Below are 20,089 nucleotides of genomic sequence, written 5' to 3'. Positions count from 1 at the left end.
CTTATAGGCCTTGGCCTCCACCGGTGAGATCCATCTAGGAGTCTTTCTCTCTAACAAGTCTTTATATCTCACCCAAACCTGATACAAGGCTTTTCTAACAATATGATTTTTAAAAGTCTTGTGGACCTTAGCCTTGTCATACCAAAGATAGGCGTGCCAACCAAACATATTGTCAAAGCCTTCCAAATCTAAGACATCAGTATTTTCCAGTTTAAACCAATCTTTCAACCAGCAAAAGGCCGCCGCTTCGAAATAGATCCTTAAGTCCGGCAGAGCAAAGCCTCCTCTCTCTTTAGAATCCGTTAAAATCTTAAATTTAATTCTAGGCTTTTTTCCCTGCCATATAAATTTTGATAGGTCCTTTTGCCATGTTTTAAAACAGTCCAACTTATCTAAAATTGGAATGGCTTGAAATAAAAACAACATCCTTGGTAAGACATTCATCTTCACCGCAGCTATTCTGCCCATCAGTGAGAGTTTCAGTCTTGTCCATATCTCTAAGTCCTTTTTTATCTCGGTCCACAGCTTCTCATAATTGTCCTTATACAGGTTCAGGTTTTTTGCCGTGAGATTGATCCCTAGATATTTTACTTTCTTAGCAAAGTTGAGGCCAGTAGATTCTTGTAACTCTTGTATTTGTTCTGTTTTCATATTTTTAGTCAACACTTTGGTCTTCTGTTTATTAAGTTTGAAGCCGGCTACTTGCCCATACTTCTCGATTAATTCCAATGCTTTGGGGACACTACTTTCAGGGTCTTGTAGGGATAACATTAAGTCATCTGCAAAGGCACGTACCTTGTATTCCTTCTCTCCCACCCTTATTCCTTTAATCTGGTTCTCTTTTCGTAACATATTTAGAAGAACCTCCAGGACCGTAATGAATAATAAAGGGGAGATAGGGCACCCTTGTCTTGTTCCTTTTTCCACTCTAATCTCCTCCGATATCACACTGTTGATTATAATTTTTGCTTTTTGTTCTGTGTAGATGGCCTTAATGCCATTCAAAAATCGTTGTCCAACTGCCATTCTTTCCAGATTTTTCTTCATAAATGTCCAAGAAATATTATCAAAGGCTTTTTCTGCATCTATAAACATCAGTGCTGCATCTATATTTATGTTTTTTTCCAGTTTCTCTAAGATGTCCACGACGATTCTAGTATTATTATTTAGTTGTCTACCTGGTAAAAAACCTGCTTGATCTTTGTGTATATATTCCTTAAGCACTCTTTTTAATCTTGTAGCCATGACATTCGCAAAAATCTTATAGTCCACGTTTAACAAAGAAATTGGACGGTAATTTTTCATATTAGTCTTATCTGTATCTGGTTTCGGGATCAGTGTGATATAGGCCTCTTTCCATGTCTCTGGTGCCCTATCTCCTTCTAGTATTTTATTGCAAACTTCTTTTAAAGGCTGTGATAGCCAATCTTTCAAACATTTGTAGTATTTTGCAGTCAAACCATCTGGTCCTGGGGCCTTTCCTATCTGCATATTGTTGATTGCTTCTTCAATCTCTTGTGTCGAAATAGGGTGGTTGAGTATTCTTGATTTATCTTCTGGGACTTTTTGCAATCCATTTTTCTCCAGGAATTGGTCTATCTCTATTTCGTCTATCTTCTCCTCCTTGTACAGTTGTTTATAAAACCTTTGGAAGTGCCATCTAATTTCCTCTGGATTCTCCACCATCTTTCCGTTTACTACCAAATTGTTGATGATATTTGCTTTTTGTCTTTTCTTTAATTGCCAAGCTAGTAGTTTTCCACATTTATTTGCTGACTCGAAGGATCTCTGTTTCATCATTTTGATCTTCCATTCGATATCTTGATTTATGATTTTAGCGTATTGGGATTGCAAGTATTTTATTTCTTTTTGGATTTTTTGGTTCTTGGGGTGTCCTCTTAGTTCTTTCTCTTTCCCTTGGATTAATTTCAAAAGTCTTTCCATTTCTGCGTTTTGTTGTCTCTTCTTTTTTGCCTTTTCGCTTATCAGGAACCCTCTCATTACTGCCTTGCTTGCATCCCAAACAATCCTCTTTTCCACCTCCGAATTTAAGTTAAATTGGAAATACTCCTTCATCTTTTTTACTGCCCTATCTACTAGCTTGGTGTCTCTCATCAAGGTATCATCCATTCTCCATCTAAAGGAGTCCTTGGAAATTAGTTTTAAATTTGCTTGTACAGGATTATGGTCTGAATATGTTTTGGGGCCAATTTCTGCTTTGCATAATTTCGGTGTCAATTCGTTCGATATCCAAATGTAATCTATTCTCGACCATGACTGCTGAGGTTCACTGAAAAAAGTTGCCTCTGTTTCCATAGGGTTTCTTAGCCTCCAAGCATCCACCAAATTTAAATTATCAACCATTTCGAAAAAGGTCTTTGGCAGTTTCCCCTCATTTGTTAGTTTAGTCCTCTGGGATCTATCCATTAGTGTGGAAACTGCCCCATTGAAATCTCCAAGGCATATTATTTTGTAATCCAAGTATTCCAACAGCAGGTCATGGATCTTTTTGTAAAAAATTGACTTACTATCATTAGGTGCATAAAGTCCCAGAATCAGGAATTTTTCGCCTTGTACTTTAATTTCAATTGCAATGTACCTCCCTTCTTCATCTTTAAATAGCTGTCTTGGGCTGTATTTCTCTTTTACATATATTACCACTCCTCTCTTCTTGACTTTATCCGATGATATAAATTCTTGGCCTAGTTTTTTGTTTTGTAGAATTCTTCTATGTCGTCGAACCACATGGGTCTCCTGTAGACATATTATGTCTAGATTCTTTTTTTCCAAACTGTAAAACACTCTGTGTCTCTTTGGTCTCTGGTTCAATCCCCGAACATTCCATGTCATCAATTTTAGGGCCATTTTGGGTCTTTAATCTGATCCTCCTGTAGCTAGGTCTTTCTTATCTTTTTCTGGATCTCTTGGGTCTCCTGTTCCTGGTGGTGGAAGCTCTCCTGGTGTCCCTGGAGGTGGAAACACCCCAGGTAATCGGTACATATACGCTGGGTCCAAAGCAGAACCCTTGAAGTCTTCCAAATGTTTGTCTAGGAATTTTTGCTTATCAGCAGGAGATCTTATCCTGATTCTTTTTACTTTGAACATAAAAGTCAATCCTTCTGGAAATTCCCAGCTAAAGGAGATATTCCTTCTTCTTAGCTCAGTTGTTAGGTCGTTGTAAGATGCTCTTTTATCCAGGAAAAATTTGGGGGTGTCTTTAAAAAGCACAACTCTGTTCTGCTGTACCACTAGATTGTTCTTGTAGTGCAGGTCCAAGATATAGTCTCTTTGGTATCACCCAGGCAGTTTCAACCAGTTCTAGCCCTCCAAAAAAAAATAGGCAAAGATCCTTAAAGTTTAAAGTTCTAAAGTCTCTCAAAAGTCAAGAAGAAGTTAGTTTCCAACAGTCCAAGGCAACAATAAAATTTTATATAGTGTATCCACCAAGTCCACAATGTTTCCTGGGCTGCAGACAGCCACAAAAAAGTTTGTTCAGTCTCTCTCTGGAAACAGTTGCAAAGAAAATAATCCAAGGGGGGAAAATGGCAACTAAGTTACGCTGCCTGCTTACTGACCCGGAATCCTATCCAGAGGGTGAAGCAGTGACTTCTTCAGTTACCATTCTCAGTTTTAAGTCTTTATAAACAATTTAAACTACTTTAAAATCACTTTTGCGAAGTTCAACAGAGTTAGCAAAACTTTTTCCCGTTAGTCGCGGCTTAGCGCTCTTGCCGCTACCTCGCTCTATCAGCAGTTCAAAGAGAGCGGGCTTCCTTTTGAAGTTTCTCTGTAGGTTTTCAAGAGTCTTAATTCCAGCAAGAAAAGCAAGTTTACTTACAGAGTCTCTACTGTAATCCAAGTTAGGAAGTGCCAGATGCTCAGGAAAGGCGAAATCGCTGCTTCGTTCCTCAGGGGCAGCCGACTCTTCAGTCCCGTGTCAGCGCTCCGTTCACCCGTTCTCCCCCCTTACGAGGGTCGATCGGGAGCGGAGATGGCACGTCTGGGACCCACGAGTCCGGAGTCCACGGGACGCTCTTCCCGTGGTTTTAAGGGGTCCGTGGCGCAGGCACGGGAGCCCCTATAGCCCACCGGGGAACCGGAGCTTCTCAACTCCCGTCCGCCATTACCCGGCACCTAACCGGAAGTCCAGTGTCTGTATGTTTACATTGCAATGTAGCCGAAATAAATTCCAAGTATGTTGGAAAATGTACTTGGCCAATAATAAATTATTCCTATTCCTATTCCTAATTATTTAAAAGAGAGAGAGAATAAAGCACCCCCCAGGCTTAATGTGCTCAAAAAAATTGGTTGATGGCTCAGATCAAGGGGACGTAGAGGGAGAGGAACTATGAGGCTCATTTATACCATAAACCTATACAGGCAACTCCCCACTTACCCAGAGGTTATGTTCCAGGCTCCTGTGCACATGAATGAAACACACATAAGTGGGGAGCACTGTGGCTCACAAAGAGACTCTCCCCAGAGCCCAAAGATGATGTTGGGGAGGGTCTCCTCGTGAGTCGGAGGTGCAACAGGGCTTTGCTCAGCTGATGCATGGGAATGCGGCTGCTGCTGTGCTACCTCATGTGTCAGCTCTTTGGTGGGGAGGCTAAGCAGCCTCAACAAAGCCATACTGCACCTCCGGCTTGTGGTGAGACCCTCCCCGGAGCCCGAACGGGGCCTTCACCTCCTCCTCAGTCTGGCCATTCCTTTTGGTCGGTCCATCCATCCTTTCTCTTCACCCTCCAGCCCACTCCTGTTCTTATACACACCTAGGAACTGCACATGTGTGGAGCTACTGCTGCAAGTGTCTGTCCAACAAAAAGCTACTCCAAAACCAAGGAATGGGCTGCAGTTCTGATGTTCATCTGAAAACAGGATGAAACCCACTGGTGGTTCCTGTTGTGTAGATTGCGTTGACCTAGATAGCCTGACCCAGTATGTTTCCTAGGTCCTTAACCCTGACATCTAGTTTTCTGTGCCAAAGAAATGTTTCGCACCGACAAAATTCATTCTTCAGAGATCTGGTGTGTTACAGCTCAGGTACAGGGTCCCCACCTTGGTGAGAACTAAGCCTAAGATTTGTGGTTAAAAGTTTAAAACTGATGGAGAGAAATGAGAAAAAATTTAAATCGGAGATCTCTTAACTCCCAAACTGAAGATCATTTCAAAACTTGATTAGCTATTATCTTACCGCAAGAACGGTGCCATTCAAAACACAGCCGTTTACAGGTTCTACAAGAGAAAATGGGTGTCCATTAGCACAAGTACCTTCAACGCAACCACGGGGATTATAATAATCTATATTCTGCATTTCCATGGTGTCATCTGGTGTGCATATGCAGATGGCATGCAGCCCTATTTTTCCTGTTCATCTCAAGCACATGCGGCTATGGCCGTGCTTGACTGCAGTGATGGACTAGATGGGGGCACACTGCCCCTGAAGGATCAGGTTCATAGCTGGGGGTACTCCTGGATCCATTGCTGTTATTGGTGGCACAGATCGCTCCCATGACATAGGGTGCCTCCCGCCAGCTTTGGCTGATGCCCCAGTTCTACCCCTATCAGGCTATCTGGGGCCTGGTAACCTCATGCGTAGATTACTGCATTGTGCTATACATGGGGCACATAACACATGTTTGTTCTGTGTGATTCCCTCTGGGAGCAACGGAACATCAAGTCCTATCGCTCCCAGAGACTTGCTCTATCTGTGTTGAAAATGCTGGTGGCAAGGAGTTCCAGGCACTAGCTGCTCAGGCTGTGGGTAGGTGGATACCCTGTTTTTATTTAGCTGGTTATTACCATTTCTCAATAGTTCTTAAAAAGATAAGCAAATCCCCCAGGGACATAGCAAGGGGGGGTGGGAGGCGGGTCGCCCCGGGTTCCATAATGGAGGGGTGACAAATTATGAAGGGAAAAAAATTTTGAATTTTTTTTTTAATGCCTGCTCCGAAGGTCTTATCCTACTATACTAGGGATTATATAGCTATAGATGTAATTTCATGCATATTGGTTAATATCTTGACCCTCCTCCATCAAAATAGCTGTTCCCTTGGCTGTTTTCCTATGTCATAAAGGCTGAAATTTCAGTTCAGAGAACACTTTACTGTTCCCAAGCCTAACCCTGTGGAAAGCCATCTAATTAGACTTTAATTTGATTTTGAGGTGTTTTTAGGAGGTAATTTAATTATTGTTTGATTTTATACCAATGTTATGTATCTGATGTTAGCCACCCTGAGCCCGACCGGCTGGGGAGGGCGGGATATAAATAAAAGTTTATTATTATTATTATTATTATTATTATTATTATTATTATTATTACTTGTTATTATTCCTTTGTAAGAAAATATGAAATAATGTAAAACCATTTTTGCGGGGGGGGGGGGATCAATGGAGGGGTTGACAAGAAATTTTTTGCACCGGGTACCACCTGACCTTCCTATGCCTGGGAATTTACCTTGCTACGCCCCTGCCTAAGCAGTATACCATTTTAAAGGGCAGTGGAGAAGCAGAGGTGGCACACAGCCCTCAGTCCACCTCATAATGGAACAGGCCACGTTGAGGATTCTGAAATGGACCGCCGATTTCCCAAGGAAGCAGAAACTGCTATATTATTTTGCGCAGCCTGTTTTCGCTTCCAAAACTGTTAGGCAACAAAATGGTGCTGTAAAACGCTTAGCCAGTCGTCTTCTCCTCCATGAAAAAAACACCATCCTGGGGCAACGAATTCCACAAGGCAATTGTGTGTCCCAAAAGAACCATGCAAAATAAAAATAAAAATAAAAAAGCAAAAATGAGTGTAGGCTGAGGAGAAAAATGGGAAAGTGAGTGATGCTAGAGAGGAAAAAAGCATAAATAGTGGCACCAGTACCGTATTTTTCGCTCCATAAGAAACACTTTTTTTCCTCCTAAAAAGTAAGGGGAAATATCTGCGCGTCTTATGGAGCGAATGGTGGTCCCTGGAGCTGATTTTCCCAGGGGCCAAAAGAGGATCATGCTTTTTATTTTACAAAGAGAAAAGGGTGTGTTGAAAGGACCCCGCTCAGCAGCTGATCAGCAAGAGATCGGGAGAGAGATAAGAGTCCCGGCTCCCTTTCAGCCCTGCCCTCCTTTGTTGAATGTGCTGCAGAGGGAGGTTGTTTGTTTCCCCAGCGACATGTGACTGGCTGATTAGATTATCTGTCTGGAAACTGTAGAAAGGGCTCCCTTTCCTTTAGAAGCTGCAGAAATGTGAGTTGAACCCCATAAAAACGGGGCTTTTCCTCTTTGCTTTTCCCCCTTTGCAAAAGGAGCTTTGCTTTTCCCCCTTTGCAAAAAAAGCTGCAAAACTTTTAGCTGATCCTAAAAAAACCCAGGGCTTTTCCCTTTGCAAAAAAAAAGCTGCAAAACTTTTAGCTGATCCTCAAAAAAAACAGGGCTTTTAGAGGAGGAAAACCAGAAAAATATTTTTTTTCTTGTTTCCTCCTCTAAAAACAAGGTGCGCCCTATGGTCTGGTGCGCCCTATGGAGCAAAAAATACGGTATGTTCTTGATGCCACACAAAAACAAAACAGAAAGCGAACTGTTGAGTTTGTAGCCCAAGTCCTACAGCCCAAGCCAAATGTTTTAACTTTGACTGTCGCACCACTTTTCCTCATAAGAAATACGCAAGAAACTGGTGATCCCTTTTTTGTTTTGCGTGACAGACCATTCCGTACCACAGTGGCATGTAGGACAGCATCCAGTTGTTCGCTCGCAGTGCAGTTCGGTTCCAAATGGGCAACTGGGTTGCTGTGCCTGAGGGCACGAGACGTTCTTTGTCTGAATAAACACCTCCTCATTCACCCGGACGCATTCTCTGACGATGCATGGGTCTGAGGGGGAATGCCACTCGGAGCCAACCTGTAAATGAAACACAGGAAAAGGACTTCTGTGGAATGATGACTGCCTTCCTCTTTGAAAGTGGAGGGAGAAATATGTCAACGCAGTTGCCTTCTCCCATCCAAGCAAACTGTGGCTCCCGTGTCAGCCAGCCATTAGGCCTTGCTGTTGCTAAATGTCAAGCAGTCATTAGAAAACAGCTGCCAAGGATGCTATCAGGATGATGGCGCTTGATAGTGTTAATAATAATAATAATAAATAATAAATTTTATTTATACCCCACCCTCCCCAGCCAAGACCGGGCTCAGGGCGGCTAACACCAGGTATAAAAACAATTGATTAAAATAAAACTTAAAAACGAGATTGAAATACAACATTAAAGTGCAGCCTCATTTCAGTAGAAACGCAAATAAAAAAAAAAACTGTTTGGGGAAGAAAGCGTCAAATCTTCACCAAGGCCAAATATCCAGACTGGTCCTACGTGGGCCAGAAAAATGCCAGGGAAGTCCCCAAATAGGAGTTCCATCACAGAAGGAAAAAGGAAAGAGGGGGAGGGGATCAAGTTGATTCCAAGCCAAAGGCCAGGCAAAACAACTCTGTCTTACAGGCCCTGCGGAAAGAAATCAGATCCCGCAAGGCCCTGTTCTCATGAGACAAGAGCGTCCCACCAGGCTGGAGCCAGTGTTGAAAAGGCCCTGGCCCTAGTTGAGGCTAATCTGACTTCCTTAGGGCCCGGGACCTCTAGGGTGTTACCATTTATGGACCTTGAGGTCCTCCATGTGCCTTGTAGCGCCAAAACCTAGCCGGGCAAAGACAGAAAGAGGGTTAGTTTCTCCATCATGCCCTATGTGGCTTCTCAATGGAGTGTCACCACCATGTTCTTCACTTTTTAGGAGTCACAGTTGTGTTAATGGTCGAACCTCCGTTTACGTAAACCCTCTGGTTACGTAAACTTTGGGATCCAATGGGGTTTGCCCTGCGCCCATGAGCAGAAGCGGTCCTCAGGTTGCAGAAACCTTGGGATCCGACCGGACCTCTGGAACGGATCCCGTCCACAACCGGAGGTACCATTGTATATCTGGTGTTGAATATATAACCCCCTATGGGACTCGCTAGCTGAGACCTAGTGCTGAGGTGCCCAAGGCTTTCAGGCCTTGTCAGGACCAGAGCAGGACTTTGCGGGGCTATCCCAAAAGATTAGACACCCAACAGTCGCTACCCTTTATCTGGTGTACTCTTGGACGAGGTCTAATTATGGTGATATATAAGTTCCTTCCCACGGTCCAACCGACAGACTGACCTCATGCCAATGGACATCTTGATCTCCCGGAAACCAGTCAGATATCTCATCGCACATCGTCTTCAGACATTTCCCGCAGCATGCTCCTTCCTTGTTCACATACTTATGCCCCTGGGGGGTGGGAATGGAACAAAAGACATTCTGATTGTACAACAGAAACAAAGATGAGTTAGAAAATAGTTTATTTCCTTTCTAGGTGGGGGGAAGGAATTGTCAATTACAGCTTGCCCTCATAAATTAACTACAGAGTTAACACACGCAACTAGAGAGATAACTAACCCCAGCTAACCATTGGTGAGCATTATTTTTTTTAAAAAATTAAGCCGCATTTTTTATTTAAGCTATACCTTCTGACAAGCCCCGTGAGCAGATCCTTGCTCCCATTCTGCCCCCTCAGGCAGTGCAGGCGTCTGGAGTGGATTCCCTGACAGCTGTGCCTGACGGGGTGGTTGTGTGTGAACTTAGGCAAGAGTAGGATCTGGCATGTCCATAGTGATGTGCCTCCCCATTCTTCCCCTCCTTCCATGCCTGTCTCCCCCCAGCTGCAGGTCCCCTCCAGCAGACCCCCCCCCAGGAGTGACGACGTAGAGCATGGGTAGGCAACCTAAGGCCCGTGGGCCGGATCTGGCCCAATCACCTTCTAAGTCCGGCCCGCGGACGGTCTGGGAATCAGCGTGTTTTTACATGAGTAGAATGTGTGTTTTTATTTAAAATGCATCTCTGGGTTATTTGTGGGGCATAGGAATTTGTTCAATTTTTTTTTCTTTCAAAATGTAGTCTGGCCCCCGACAAGATCTGAGGGACAGTGGACCGGCCCCCTGCTGGAAAGGTTTGCTGACCCCTGACGTAGAGGAAGAACCTAGTACCTCTTGCAAAGGAAGCAACCAGAGCAGTGAGCTGACCCTCCAATCACCCCTGCTGAGGCTCTTCTGAAACCTCAGTAAATACATCTACATGTACATTGAAATAACTTGTTAAATGTACATTTCCCCAGCATCTTTAGCCATCCAGACTTTTAACCTAGCTACTTCTAGGTACCTATTCTATATCTTGGTTTCACTGTGTTTGCCATATCCTGCTACATGCCACATTCTTATTAACCAATCATTCTTTATATTATCTTCATATGATCTACCTCAAGGATCACTTCTCCCCTTATGAACCAACCCGCACCCTGCAATCATCATCTGATCCATAGAGTGACAACATGAGAACAGGCCTTTTCTGCGGTGGCCCCCCGACTGTAGAATGCTCTCCCCAGACAGCATCATTACCGGTATATATCTTTAAGTGCCAGGCAAAAAACTTTTCTCTATAACTAGGCCTTTGGCCTTTTAATCTGTGGCTTTTTAAGTGTGTTTGTGGGAGGGGGTTATTAGTTTGTGTTTGTTTTATTATGTATTTTTGTGTTCTCATTTTGTATGTTGGAAACTGCTCTGTATTTTTTGGATGAAGGGTGGTATACAAATTTAATAAAGGTAAAGGTAAAGGGACCCCTGACCGTTAGGTCCAGTCGTGGACAACTCTGGGGTTGCGGCGCTCATCTCGCTTTATTGGCCGAGGGAGCCGGGGTACAGCTTCTGGGTCATGTGGCCAGCATGACTAAGCCGCTTCTGGCGAACCAGAGCAGCGCACGGAAACGCCGTTTACCTTCCCGCCGGAGTGGTACCTATTTATCTACTTGCACTTTTGACGTGCTTTCGAACCGCTAGGTTGGCAGGAGCAGGGACCGAGCAACGGGAGCTCCCCCCGTCGCAGGGATTCGAACCGCCGACCTTCTGATCGGCAAGCCCCGGGCTCTGTGGTTTAGAGCACAGCGCCACTCGCGTCCCACAAATTTAATAAGTAAATCATTATCATCATCTAAAAGGCAGAACAGTGCCAGATCCACAGGTTATGATAAACCAAAGAAGTATGAACAGATTATCGCCAACTAAAGCATTTAACAATTGGATAAGCAATACAAGGAAAGCAGACATTCTGACGGTGAAAACATCCAGGTTAGCAGAAAGCTACTGGAAAGAATTTTTTTGTTTTGTTTTGACTAAAGCATTTAAATAGCTCTGATACTACGAAACATAAATTAATTAAAGCTAAGAGAGTTTCCTGTCCCGTTTCAAAATGATCATTTGAGAACAATGTACAGAAAGTGACAAAAAAAGCTTTGCATCTGCTACAATCAGATTTGTGGTGGTTCTGTCACCTCAGCTTTCTGCTAACCTGGATGTTTTCACCGTCAGAATGTCTGCTTTCCTTGTATTGTATTATGCTGTTGGGATTTAGAAATTCAACGAAGATTTAAAACACAAGATGTTTCTGTGATAAATATTCCTATAGTTGGTCATATGGACAGCACGAAGATCACTATCTACAAGACTTGTGGGGGGAAATCATAATAACACTTGTCCCAGGAGGTAACGTTTTTATGTAATTTTCTAGGTCTGAGCAGGTGATTTGGGAGTAATAATAAGCAGCAGCTGTGGGGAGACTTGCTCATATTCTGTTACAATAACTCTTTTGACTTGCATTGCCAAAACGAGTACAATCCAACAGCGAGACCGAGGACGACACTTGCACTTTTCACCATGTTCTTTCTACTTGTAAAGCCAGAGCTGGGGGGGGGGGGCGCTTTTGGGAGACAATACTCATATTATGGAACAATGCGCTCAAAGAAGCCTACCAAAGTCTCACTACTTGCTTACCACCAACTGCTGAAACTATTTTTCATTTACTGACAGTTTCTGGACGTATCTTGCGTTGCGAGTGTTATTATCGCTTCGTTTGAATTGCTATATATATTGTCATTTGTCTGTTCTTTATATGGAAATACCTGGGGTCAGACTAAGGATGTGGAATCTGGTGCAATGTATCTGTGCAAGGACAACCCCACAGTTAAGGAAGGTCTCTCTGGGTCAGGCAGAAGAGATGGAGGAAACAGGAGCCATGACAGGTCAGCCCTGCTCCTCTGCCCATTCTGTATCTCCTGCTGCTCGTACCTTCATAGAATCATAGAGTTGGAAGAGACCACAAGGGCCATCCAGTCCAACCCCCTGTCAAGCAGGAAACACCATCAAAGCATTCCTGACAGATGGCTGTCGAGCCTCTGCTTCAAGACCTCCAAAGAAGGAGACTCCACCACACTCCTTGGCAGCAAATCCCACTGTCGAACAGCTCTCACTGTCAGGAGGTTCTTCCTAATGTTTAGGTGGAATCTTCTTTCTTGTAGTTTGAATCCATTGCCCCATGTCCGCTTCTCTGGAGCAGCAGAAAACAACCTTTCTCCCTCCTCTATATGACATCCTTTTATATATTTGAACATGGTTATCATATCACCCCTTAACCTTCTCTTCTCCAGGCTAAACATACCCAGCTCCCTAAGCCGTTCCTCATAAGGCATCGTTTCCAGGCCTTTGACCATTTTGGCTGCCCTCCTCTGGACACGTTCCAGCTTGTCCGTATCCACTTGAACTGTGGTGCCCAGAACTGGACACAGTATTCCAGGTGAGGTCTGACCAGAGCAGAATATAGTGGTACTATTACCTCCCTTGATCTAGACGCTATAGAATTGCATTGGCTTTTTTAGCTGCTGCATCACACTGTTGACTCATGTCAAGTTTGTGGTCTACCAAGACTCCTAGATCCTTTTCACATGTACTGCTCTCAAGCCAGGTGTCACCCATCCTGTATTTGTGCAGGATTCGTCTTATCTCCTGGGTAAAAGGTAAAGGACCCCTGGACGGTTAAGTCCAGTCAAAGGGGACTATGGGGTTGCGGCGCTCATCTCGCTTTCAGGCTGAGGGAGCCAGCTGGAAGCACCAGCCAATTTCCCAGACTGGGCCAGTGTTGCATGTATTCAACTGTAAATCTGTTCTGTCTCATTTTCTGAGCATTAAACAAAACACACACAATTGCTTTTAAATTGCACACCTTTTTGTGCACATCCCCTGAAATTTTGTGTTTTGGATGCGTTTTATGATTTAAATATTCACCTTCACATGCTTTTCTGTGTCCTCCCCCCTAAGATATGAATTTGTCTTCACATTTTGTAAAAACCACACCATATAATTCAGAGAAGTACGCATTCCAGTTATTGCCTGTCTTCTGAGCTCTGTCGTGGAACGGATTTACTTCAAAATGAAGCTGAAACAAATGCTTAATCTCTAGTTTCATCCGTTTAGGCAATAAAAGGTATAGGTAAAGGACGCCTGGATGGTTAAATCCAGTCAAAGGTGACTATGGGGTTGCGGCGCTCATTTCGCTTTCAAGCCAAGGGAGCTGGCATTTGTCCACAGATAGCTTTCCAGGCCATGTGGTCAGCATGACTAAAGCGTTTCTGGTGCAACGGCACACCGCGACGGAAACCAGAGCGCACAGAAACGCTGCTTACCTTCCTGCCACAGTGGTACCTATTTATCTACTTGCACTGGTGTGCTTTTGAACTGCTAGGTTGGCAGGAGCTGTGACAGAGCAACGGGAGCTCACCTGGTTGCGGGGATTCGAACTGCCAACCTTCTGATCGGCAAGCCCAAGAGGCTCAGTGGTTTAGACCACAGCGCCACCCGCGCCCCAAAATATCTCCTGTGTATCAGAAGGTGAAGGAAGAGAGTCTGTGGTGTGGCATGAAATTTCATTCAGGATCCCGGGTGAGCCAGGCATGCTGTAGGGTCACAAGGCTCTTCCTCAGATTAAGTACTCCCAGGGGAGACTGACTTCTGACAGGTAATCTTATTAGCTGTGGTAAAATAGCTGAGGCCACAACTTTACATGCTTACTTGTTGTTGTTCATTCGTTCAGTCGTGCCCGACTCTTCGTGACCCCATGGACCAGAGCACACCTATCTTTCACTGCCTCCTGCAGTTTGGCCAAACTCATGCCAGTCGCTTCGAGAACACTGCTCAACCCTCTCATCCTCTGTCGTCCCCTTCTCCTTGTGCCCTCCATCTTTCCCAACATCAGGGTCTTTGGGAAAGATGGAGGGCACAAGGAGAAGGGGACGACAGAGGATGAGATGGTTGGACAGTGTTCTCGACGCGACTAGCGACATGTTTACTTGGGAATAGGTCATATTGTCCGCAACAGGACCCGCCTAAATGTAGGCACACATAAGTATCACGCTGCAGGAGAATGAACTGTGAACCAGGAAATCCTTTGTTCAAATCTCACTTTGGCCGGAAATGACAGCCTACATTCCTTAATGTGTGTGGCAAATCCATTTCTAGATAAAATGCCAGGATTTTCAGAATGCCCTGCGCTAAGCACACACTAATTTACCCCAAGACATACAACAGATTAGCAGGAAAGGGGGAAATCTGGGAGGAAGAATACTACTACCCTATGTCTGTTTGAAAGGAAGGTGATTTAAAATGAAGCTCAACATCTACTAAGCTTCGTCTGAATCTACATTCTTTCTTATAAGGCAGCTGAATGCAACCATTCAGTCTCCATTTCCCCTCTATAATATGGGGATAATAAAACTGGCCTATCTTACACAGTTGTAATGATTACAAAGCAAATGTACGCAAACTGCTTTGTTGTACTTCTAATGTGATAAATGAATAAAATTCTAAGCCTTCAAAATATAAGGTGGCTTGGTATTTCATGCATTAATGCCTTCAATTCTGGCAATGTCTGTCTTTTTAACTTGTTAAATATTTTATTTAAAAAATTAATGTGCTATTTTTTTTAAAAAAATGCTAGCATTCCTTTAAATAAATGCCCTTTTGATCTTTATTGCATCTAATGGTAAGTCCTTTTACACTCATGTTGAACACCTGGGTGAACTTTGTGACTTCAAATAAAACTACCAAGCTGAAATATTAGTGATTAAACTCACAGATTTCATGGTCAACCTCTATTACACTAATAATGCATCACGTCCCACTACAAGTGAAGCAAATATTCTAGTTTTCCTACGTCACACACTGGTCCAAAGGGTTGGGAAATATTTCACGGTCAATTTACAAATCAGGAATAGGGCTATTATTCTGCTTTGAAAGTGGTTATATATAATTAATGCATCTTCCAGGAAGAAAGAATCAAAAAAGGAAATAAATGCTTTGTTACTTTTTTCTGCATGGGGGGTTTCAAAGTTGTCACCCACTTTATATTATTGCTGTGTTTTAAGATGTGCACACAAAGCTCCAGAAGGCATTATGGTCCAGGCAGTACTCCACCTTGTGGCATACTTAGCAATAGCAGCAGGTTAGATAGAGAAGAATTGATGCTTTTGAATTATGGTGCTGGAGGAGACTCTTGAGAGTCCCATGGACTGCAAGAAGATCAAACCTATCCATTCTCAAGGAAATCGGCCCCGAGTGCTCACTAGAAGGACAGATTCTGAAGTTGAGGCTCCAGTACTTTGGCCACCTCATGAGAAGGGAATACTCCCTGGAAAAGACCCTGATGTTGGGAAAGATGGAGGGCACAAGGAGAAGGGGACGACAGAGGAGGAGATGGTTGGACAGTGTTCTCGAAGCGACTGGCGTGAGTTTGGCCAAACTGCGGGAGGCAGTGAAGGATAGGCGTGCCTGGCATGCTCTGGTCCATTGGGTCACGAAGAGTCAGACACGACTGAACGATTGAACAACAACAACAGATAGACAAGATTTACAGGTGAAACTCGAAAAATCAGAATATCGTGGAAAAGTCCATTTATGTAAGCAATTGTTTTCATTAGTTCCATTAGTTTAATATATGAGATAGATGCATGACATGCAAAGCGAGATATGTCAAGCCTTTGCTTGTTATAATTGTGATGATTACGGCGCACAGCTGATGAAAACCCCAAAGTTGAAATTGTTAATTTGGGGTTCTCATCAGCTGTACGCCATAATCATCACAATTATAACAAATAAAGGCTTGACATATCTCGCTTTGCATGTCATGAGTCTATCTCATACATTAGTTTCACCTTTTAAGTTGAATTACTGAAAGAAATTAACCTTTCCACGATATTCTAATTTTTAGAGTTTCACCTGTCTTTGTTGGTTTATGGACAAGCAAGGCCATTATGGACCACCCAGCCCACAACACAGTGCTCTTTGCAAAGGAAAGGGATAATGAAGCTATCATTGCTCCCTTGCTCAAAGTCCATTTCACAAGGCTGTATTAACAATCTGATATGTGCTACAGAAGGCTGGATTGCCTCTAAAGCTAAATGTTGGTTTAAACATGGGGTCACCAACCCGATGGCTACAGGTGCAAAGCACCCACGGCAGAGGCACCAGACTCTGAGCTTCCTTTAAAAATGGGGCAGGGGCTAAGTCTTCACAATCCGGCCCGCGGACAGTCCAGGAATCAGCGTGTTTTTACATGAGTAGAATGTGTCCTTTTATTTGAAATGCATCTCTGGGTTATTTGTGGGGCCTGCCTGGTGTTTTTACATGAGTAGAATGTGTGCTTTTATTTAAAATGCATCTCTGGGTTATTTGTGGGGCCTGCCTGGTGTTTTTACATGAGTAGAATGTGTGCTTTTATTTAAAATGCATCTCTGGGTTATTTGTGGGGCATAGGGATTCATTCATTCCCCCCCCCCCAAAAAAAAAATACAGTCCAGCCCCCCACAAGGTCTGAGGAACAGTGGACCGGCCCCCTGCTATAAAGTTTGCTGACCCCTGCTATAATGTCTTGGCCCTAATTCGAACCTATGGCTTAGGGCAGGGGAAATCAACATGGTGTCCTCCATACCGTGTAGGGTTATTACTCTCATAAGCCCCAACCAGTGTGTCCGAAGATCCAGAGGCCATCTTGGTGTATACAGAAAATATTATTTGATCTTCTGTTTGAAAAAGACAGCCCTGTATTTCATTAAAGCAAGGAAGGTAAAGGTAAAGGTAAAGGGACCCCTGACAGTTAAGTCCAGTCGTGAACGACTCTGGGGTTGCGGCGCTCATCTCGCTTTACAGGTCAAGGGAGCCAGCGTTTGTCCGCAAACAGCTTCCGGGTCATGTGGCCAGCATGACTAAGCCGTTTCTGGCGGAACCAGAGCAGCGCACGGAAATGCCGTTTACCTTCCCACTGGAGCGGTACCTATTTATCTACTTGCACTGCGTGCTTTCGAACGGGCAGGAGCTGTGTCCGAGGAACGGGAGCTCACCCCGTCGCGGGGATTCGAACTGCCGACCTTTTGATCGACAAGCCCAAGCGGCACAGTGGTTTAACCCACAGTGCTACCCGCAAGGAAAGGCTTTCGCAAAAACTGAAAATCTTATCTAGGTTTAAATCCTCAGATAAAACATTTTAGTACTCCTCAGCAAAGAAACGTTCTGAATTTAATGTTTTTAGAAGTAGATGGTGGATTTGGTTTAGAGCAGGAAAAAAAAACATCCCTCCTGCAACAAATAATTTTTACACTGTCCCTTGGACTTCCCAGCTAAAAGATGTCCATGATCCAAAAGAGCACACAGGAACCATCTGTGAACACACCTGGAGTTTTTGGACTTTTTTCCCCTCTGAGTTTCCGCCACAGAACTTCTCATGCTGCATTTTAAGCACCCTGGAGTTTAAAAATCTGTTTTGGGGATTGGAATGAAAATGGTTTTAAAACAGACAATAGGGGGTGTGGATAGCTCATAATCATTTGTGGAAATGTTTGTTGTTGTTTTTTTTTAAAGTGGCTCCCTAGCAAAAAGTGCCCCCCAACAAACCTGCTCTTTAAAGTAAAGGGAGTTTAAAATGAGATTTGGCAGCACCTCAAGATTTTGAAAATCCAGCAAACATGTTACCAGCTCTGCTCATGTGCGCAAGAAGAGTGCAGTGCTAGCCTGTTATTAAATTCTGTTGGCTGCATACTAGATCGTCTGCAAAGGAGTTTTCTTGGTGTCAGTTCTTAACTTTTTTTACTACCTGCCACAACCCACACGCAGCCAGGGAATCTGGAGCGTGAAACCAACAGTAACTGGCAACTGGCCTTGAAGAAAACAACAGAAGCCAGAGTTAAAATTGCTTTATTAATATTAGTCAAGCAATAGGTGTCAGATTTTATAACCTGGCTAGGAACATTTAATACAACACTGGTTTGCGATGTATTAATGAATTTGTTTTATTACACAACTGAGAAAATTTGCAGGCCTAATTCTTCTTCTACATTATGGTCTGGAGGGGAATGAAACCATGGAAAAAGTTTCAGGTTAAGAGGAGACTGTGAAGGAACAGTTCCCACGCCCAGTTGCGCCAGAGCTAGCACAGGTCCCCATGCGATGTATGTTCAGTGTCCTACATTGTGTGCCATGAACAACGAGGCCTCACTCCACGGAACAGAAGGAAGGCAAAACCAGACCGAATATGGTTTTAAAAGCCTCAGGTCCACTTTTAGAAGTTACCTTTTGATGACCTTTTGTGCTTTTTTTTTGCTATTACATGAGAAAAATTACGTCCCGTTGCATGTTTCCTTATTTGTGTTGACAGCCAGGAAATTAAGAGCCAAGTGTGTGGTTCAACTCTGAATGCCTTTTATGTTTGCTATGCTTACAGCTAAGCAAGTGAAATTATTACTGTACTGCACAAGTCTTCACACTGAATATTTTAGCAGGTTTTTTAAAATAATAATAATAATAATATATTTGGTATTTTATATTTTGTTAGATTATTTTGAACTTGAGGTTTTGTAGTGCCAAGCGGTTAACTGCAAATTTTGAAGACGAGTGGATGACTTAATTTTGGGACTCCCATGCTGGGTCTTAATCATCACAGCATCCTTTTCTAAGTGCTCACAGACCGACTGTTTAATTATCTGTTCTAAGACCTTCCCTCCTTGCTGACAAAGGTCCGTATAGTTAAAGCTATGGTCTTCCCAGTAGTAATGTACGGAAGTGAGAGCTGGACCATAAAGAAGGCTGATCGCCGAAGAATTGATGCTTTTGAATTATGGTGCTGGAGGAGACTCTTGAGAGTCCCATGGACTGCAAGAAGATCAAACCTATCCATTCTCAAAGAAATCAGCCCTGAGTGCTCACTGGAAGGACAGATCCTGAAGTTGAGGCTCCAGTACTTTGGCCACCTCATGAGAAGAGAAGACTCCCTGGAAAAGACCCTGGTGTTGGGAAAGATGGAGGGCACAAGGAGAAGGGGACGACAGAGGATGAGATGGTTGGACAGTGTTCTCGAAGCTACTAACATGAGTTTGGCCAAACTGCGAGAGGCAGTGAAGGATAGGCGTGCCTGGCGTGCTCTGGTCCATGGGGTCACGAAGAGTCGGACACGACTGAACGACTGAACAACAACAACAAGACCTTCCCTGGTGTCGATGTCAAGCTCACCGGTCGGTAGTTATGAAATGAAACTAAACCACTTTGCTACCAAATAACAACAAATATAAAGTGTTAGGTATGCAAATCAGCCAACCATTCCATTTAGAATAGAAGCTGAAGTGGGAAAGGGAAAGAAGTTCAGTGATGGACGAATCTGCCCATTTTCCGTTTCTCTTGGTTTCTCATTTTTCCAGTCTTCTTCAAATTTCCACATCAGTTTGAGAATCATGAAAACCACCATCATTTTAGTAATAATTTCTCCTAACATAGGCATGCTTGTTTACAAGTTTCTGCAAGAAATTTTCTACAGTATAGAGCATTTTTAATTTTCACTAATATGTGCATTTTGTGGCACTTCGCCATAGTATACTGGAGAAATGTGAATTTCAAAGAAGTTTTCATATTGTTTCCAAATGTGCAAATTGGGTCTGAATCGAATTTATTTCCCATCCCTACAGAAGAATAACAGGGCCATAGGAGGAAGGGTGCTTTCTAAGAAAGCGTGTTCTCCTTCATGGAGAGCACGTGTTGCGGTGGGGGCTAGCAAGTCACCCCTCTGCTGCTGCTGAGCGGGTTTATATGGATGGCCACCACTGCGATTGGGCTCTGGCTGTCATTGGGGAGATTCATATGTTGCAACTTGTTGATGGACAGTCCAGAGCCTATAAATGACCCTGCACTC

At 43.6% G+C, this 20,089-nt stretch overlaps 1 protein-coding gene across 1 annotated transcript in view; it reads right to left on the bottom strand.

The window, feature by feature from the left end:
• Positions 1-20,089, bottom strand: part of VWF (von Willebrand factor) — a 179,474-nt gene that overhangs the window by 21,282 nt on the left and 138,103 nt on the right. Inside the window, exons 44-46 of the mRNA XM_033148351.1 lie at positions 9,161-9,271; positions 7,698-7,881; positions 5,195-5,235 (exon numbers count right to left, since the gene is read on the bottom strand). Coding sequence (XP_033004242.1) covers positions 5,195-5,235; positions 7,698-7,881; positions 9,161-9,271 — 336 coding nt within the window. The remainder of the gene's footprint in view (positions 1-5,194; positions 5,236-7,697; positions 7,882-9,160; positions 9,272-20,089) is intronic.

The sequence above is a fragment of the Lacerta agilis genome, chromosome 5 (genome assembly GCF_009819535.1).
Source record: "Lacerta agilis isolate rLacAgi1 chromosome 5, rLacAgi1.pri, whole genome shotgun sequence".
Classification (NCBI taxonomy): domain Eukaryota; kingdom Metazoa; phylum Chordata; class Lepidosauria; order Squamata; family Lacertidae; genus Lacerta; species Lacerta agilis.
This window is presented reverse-complemented; position numbering and strand designations above follow the sequence as displayed.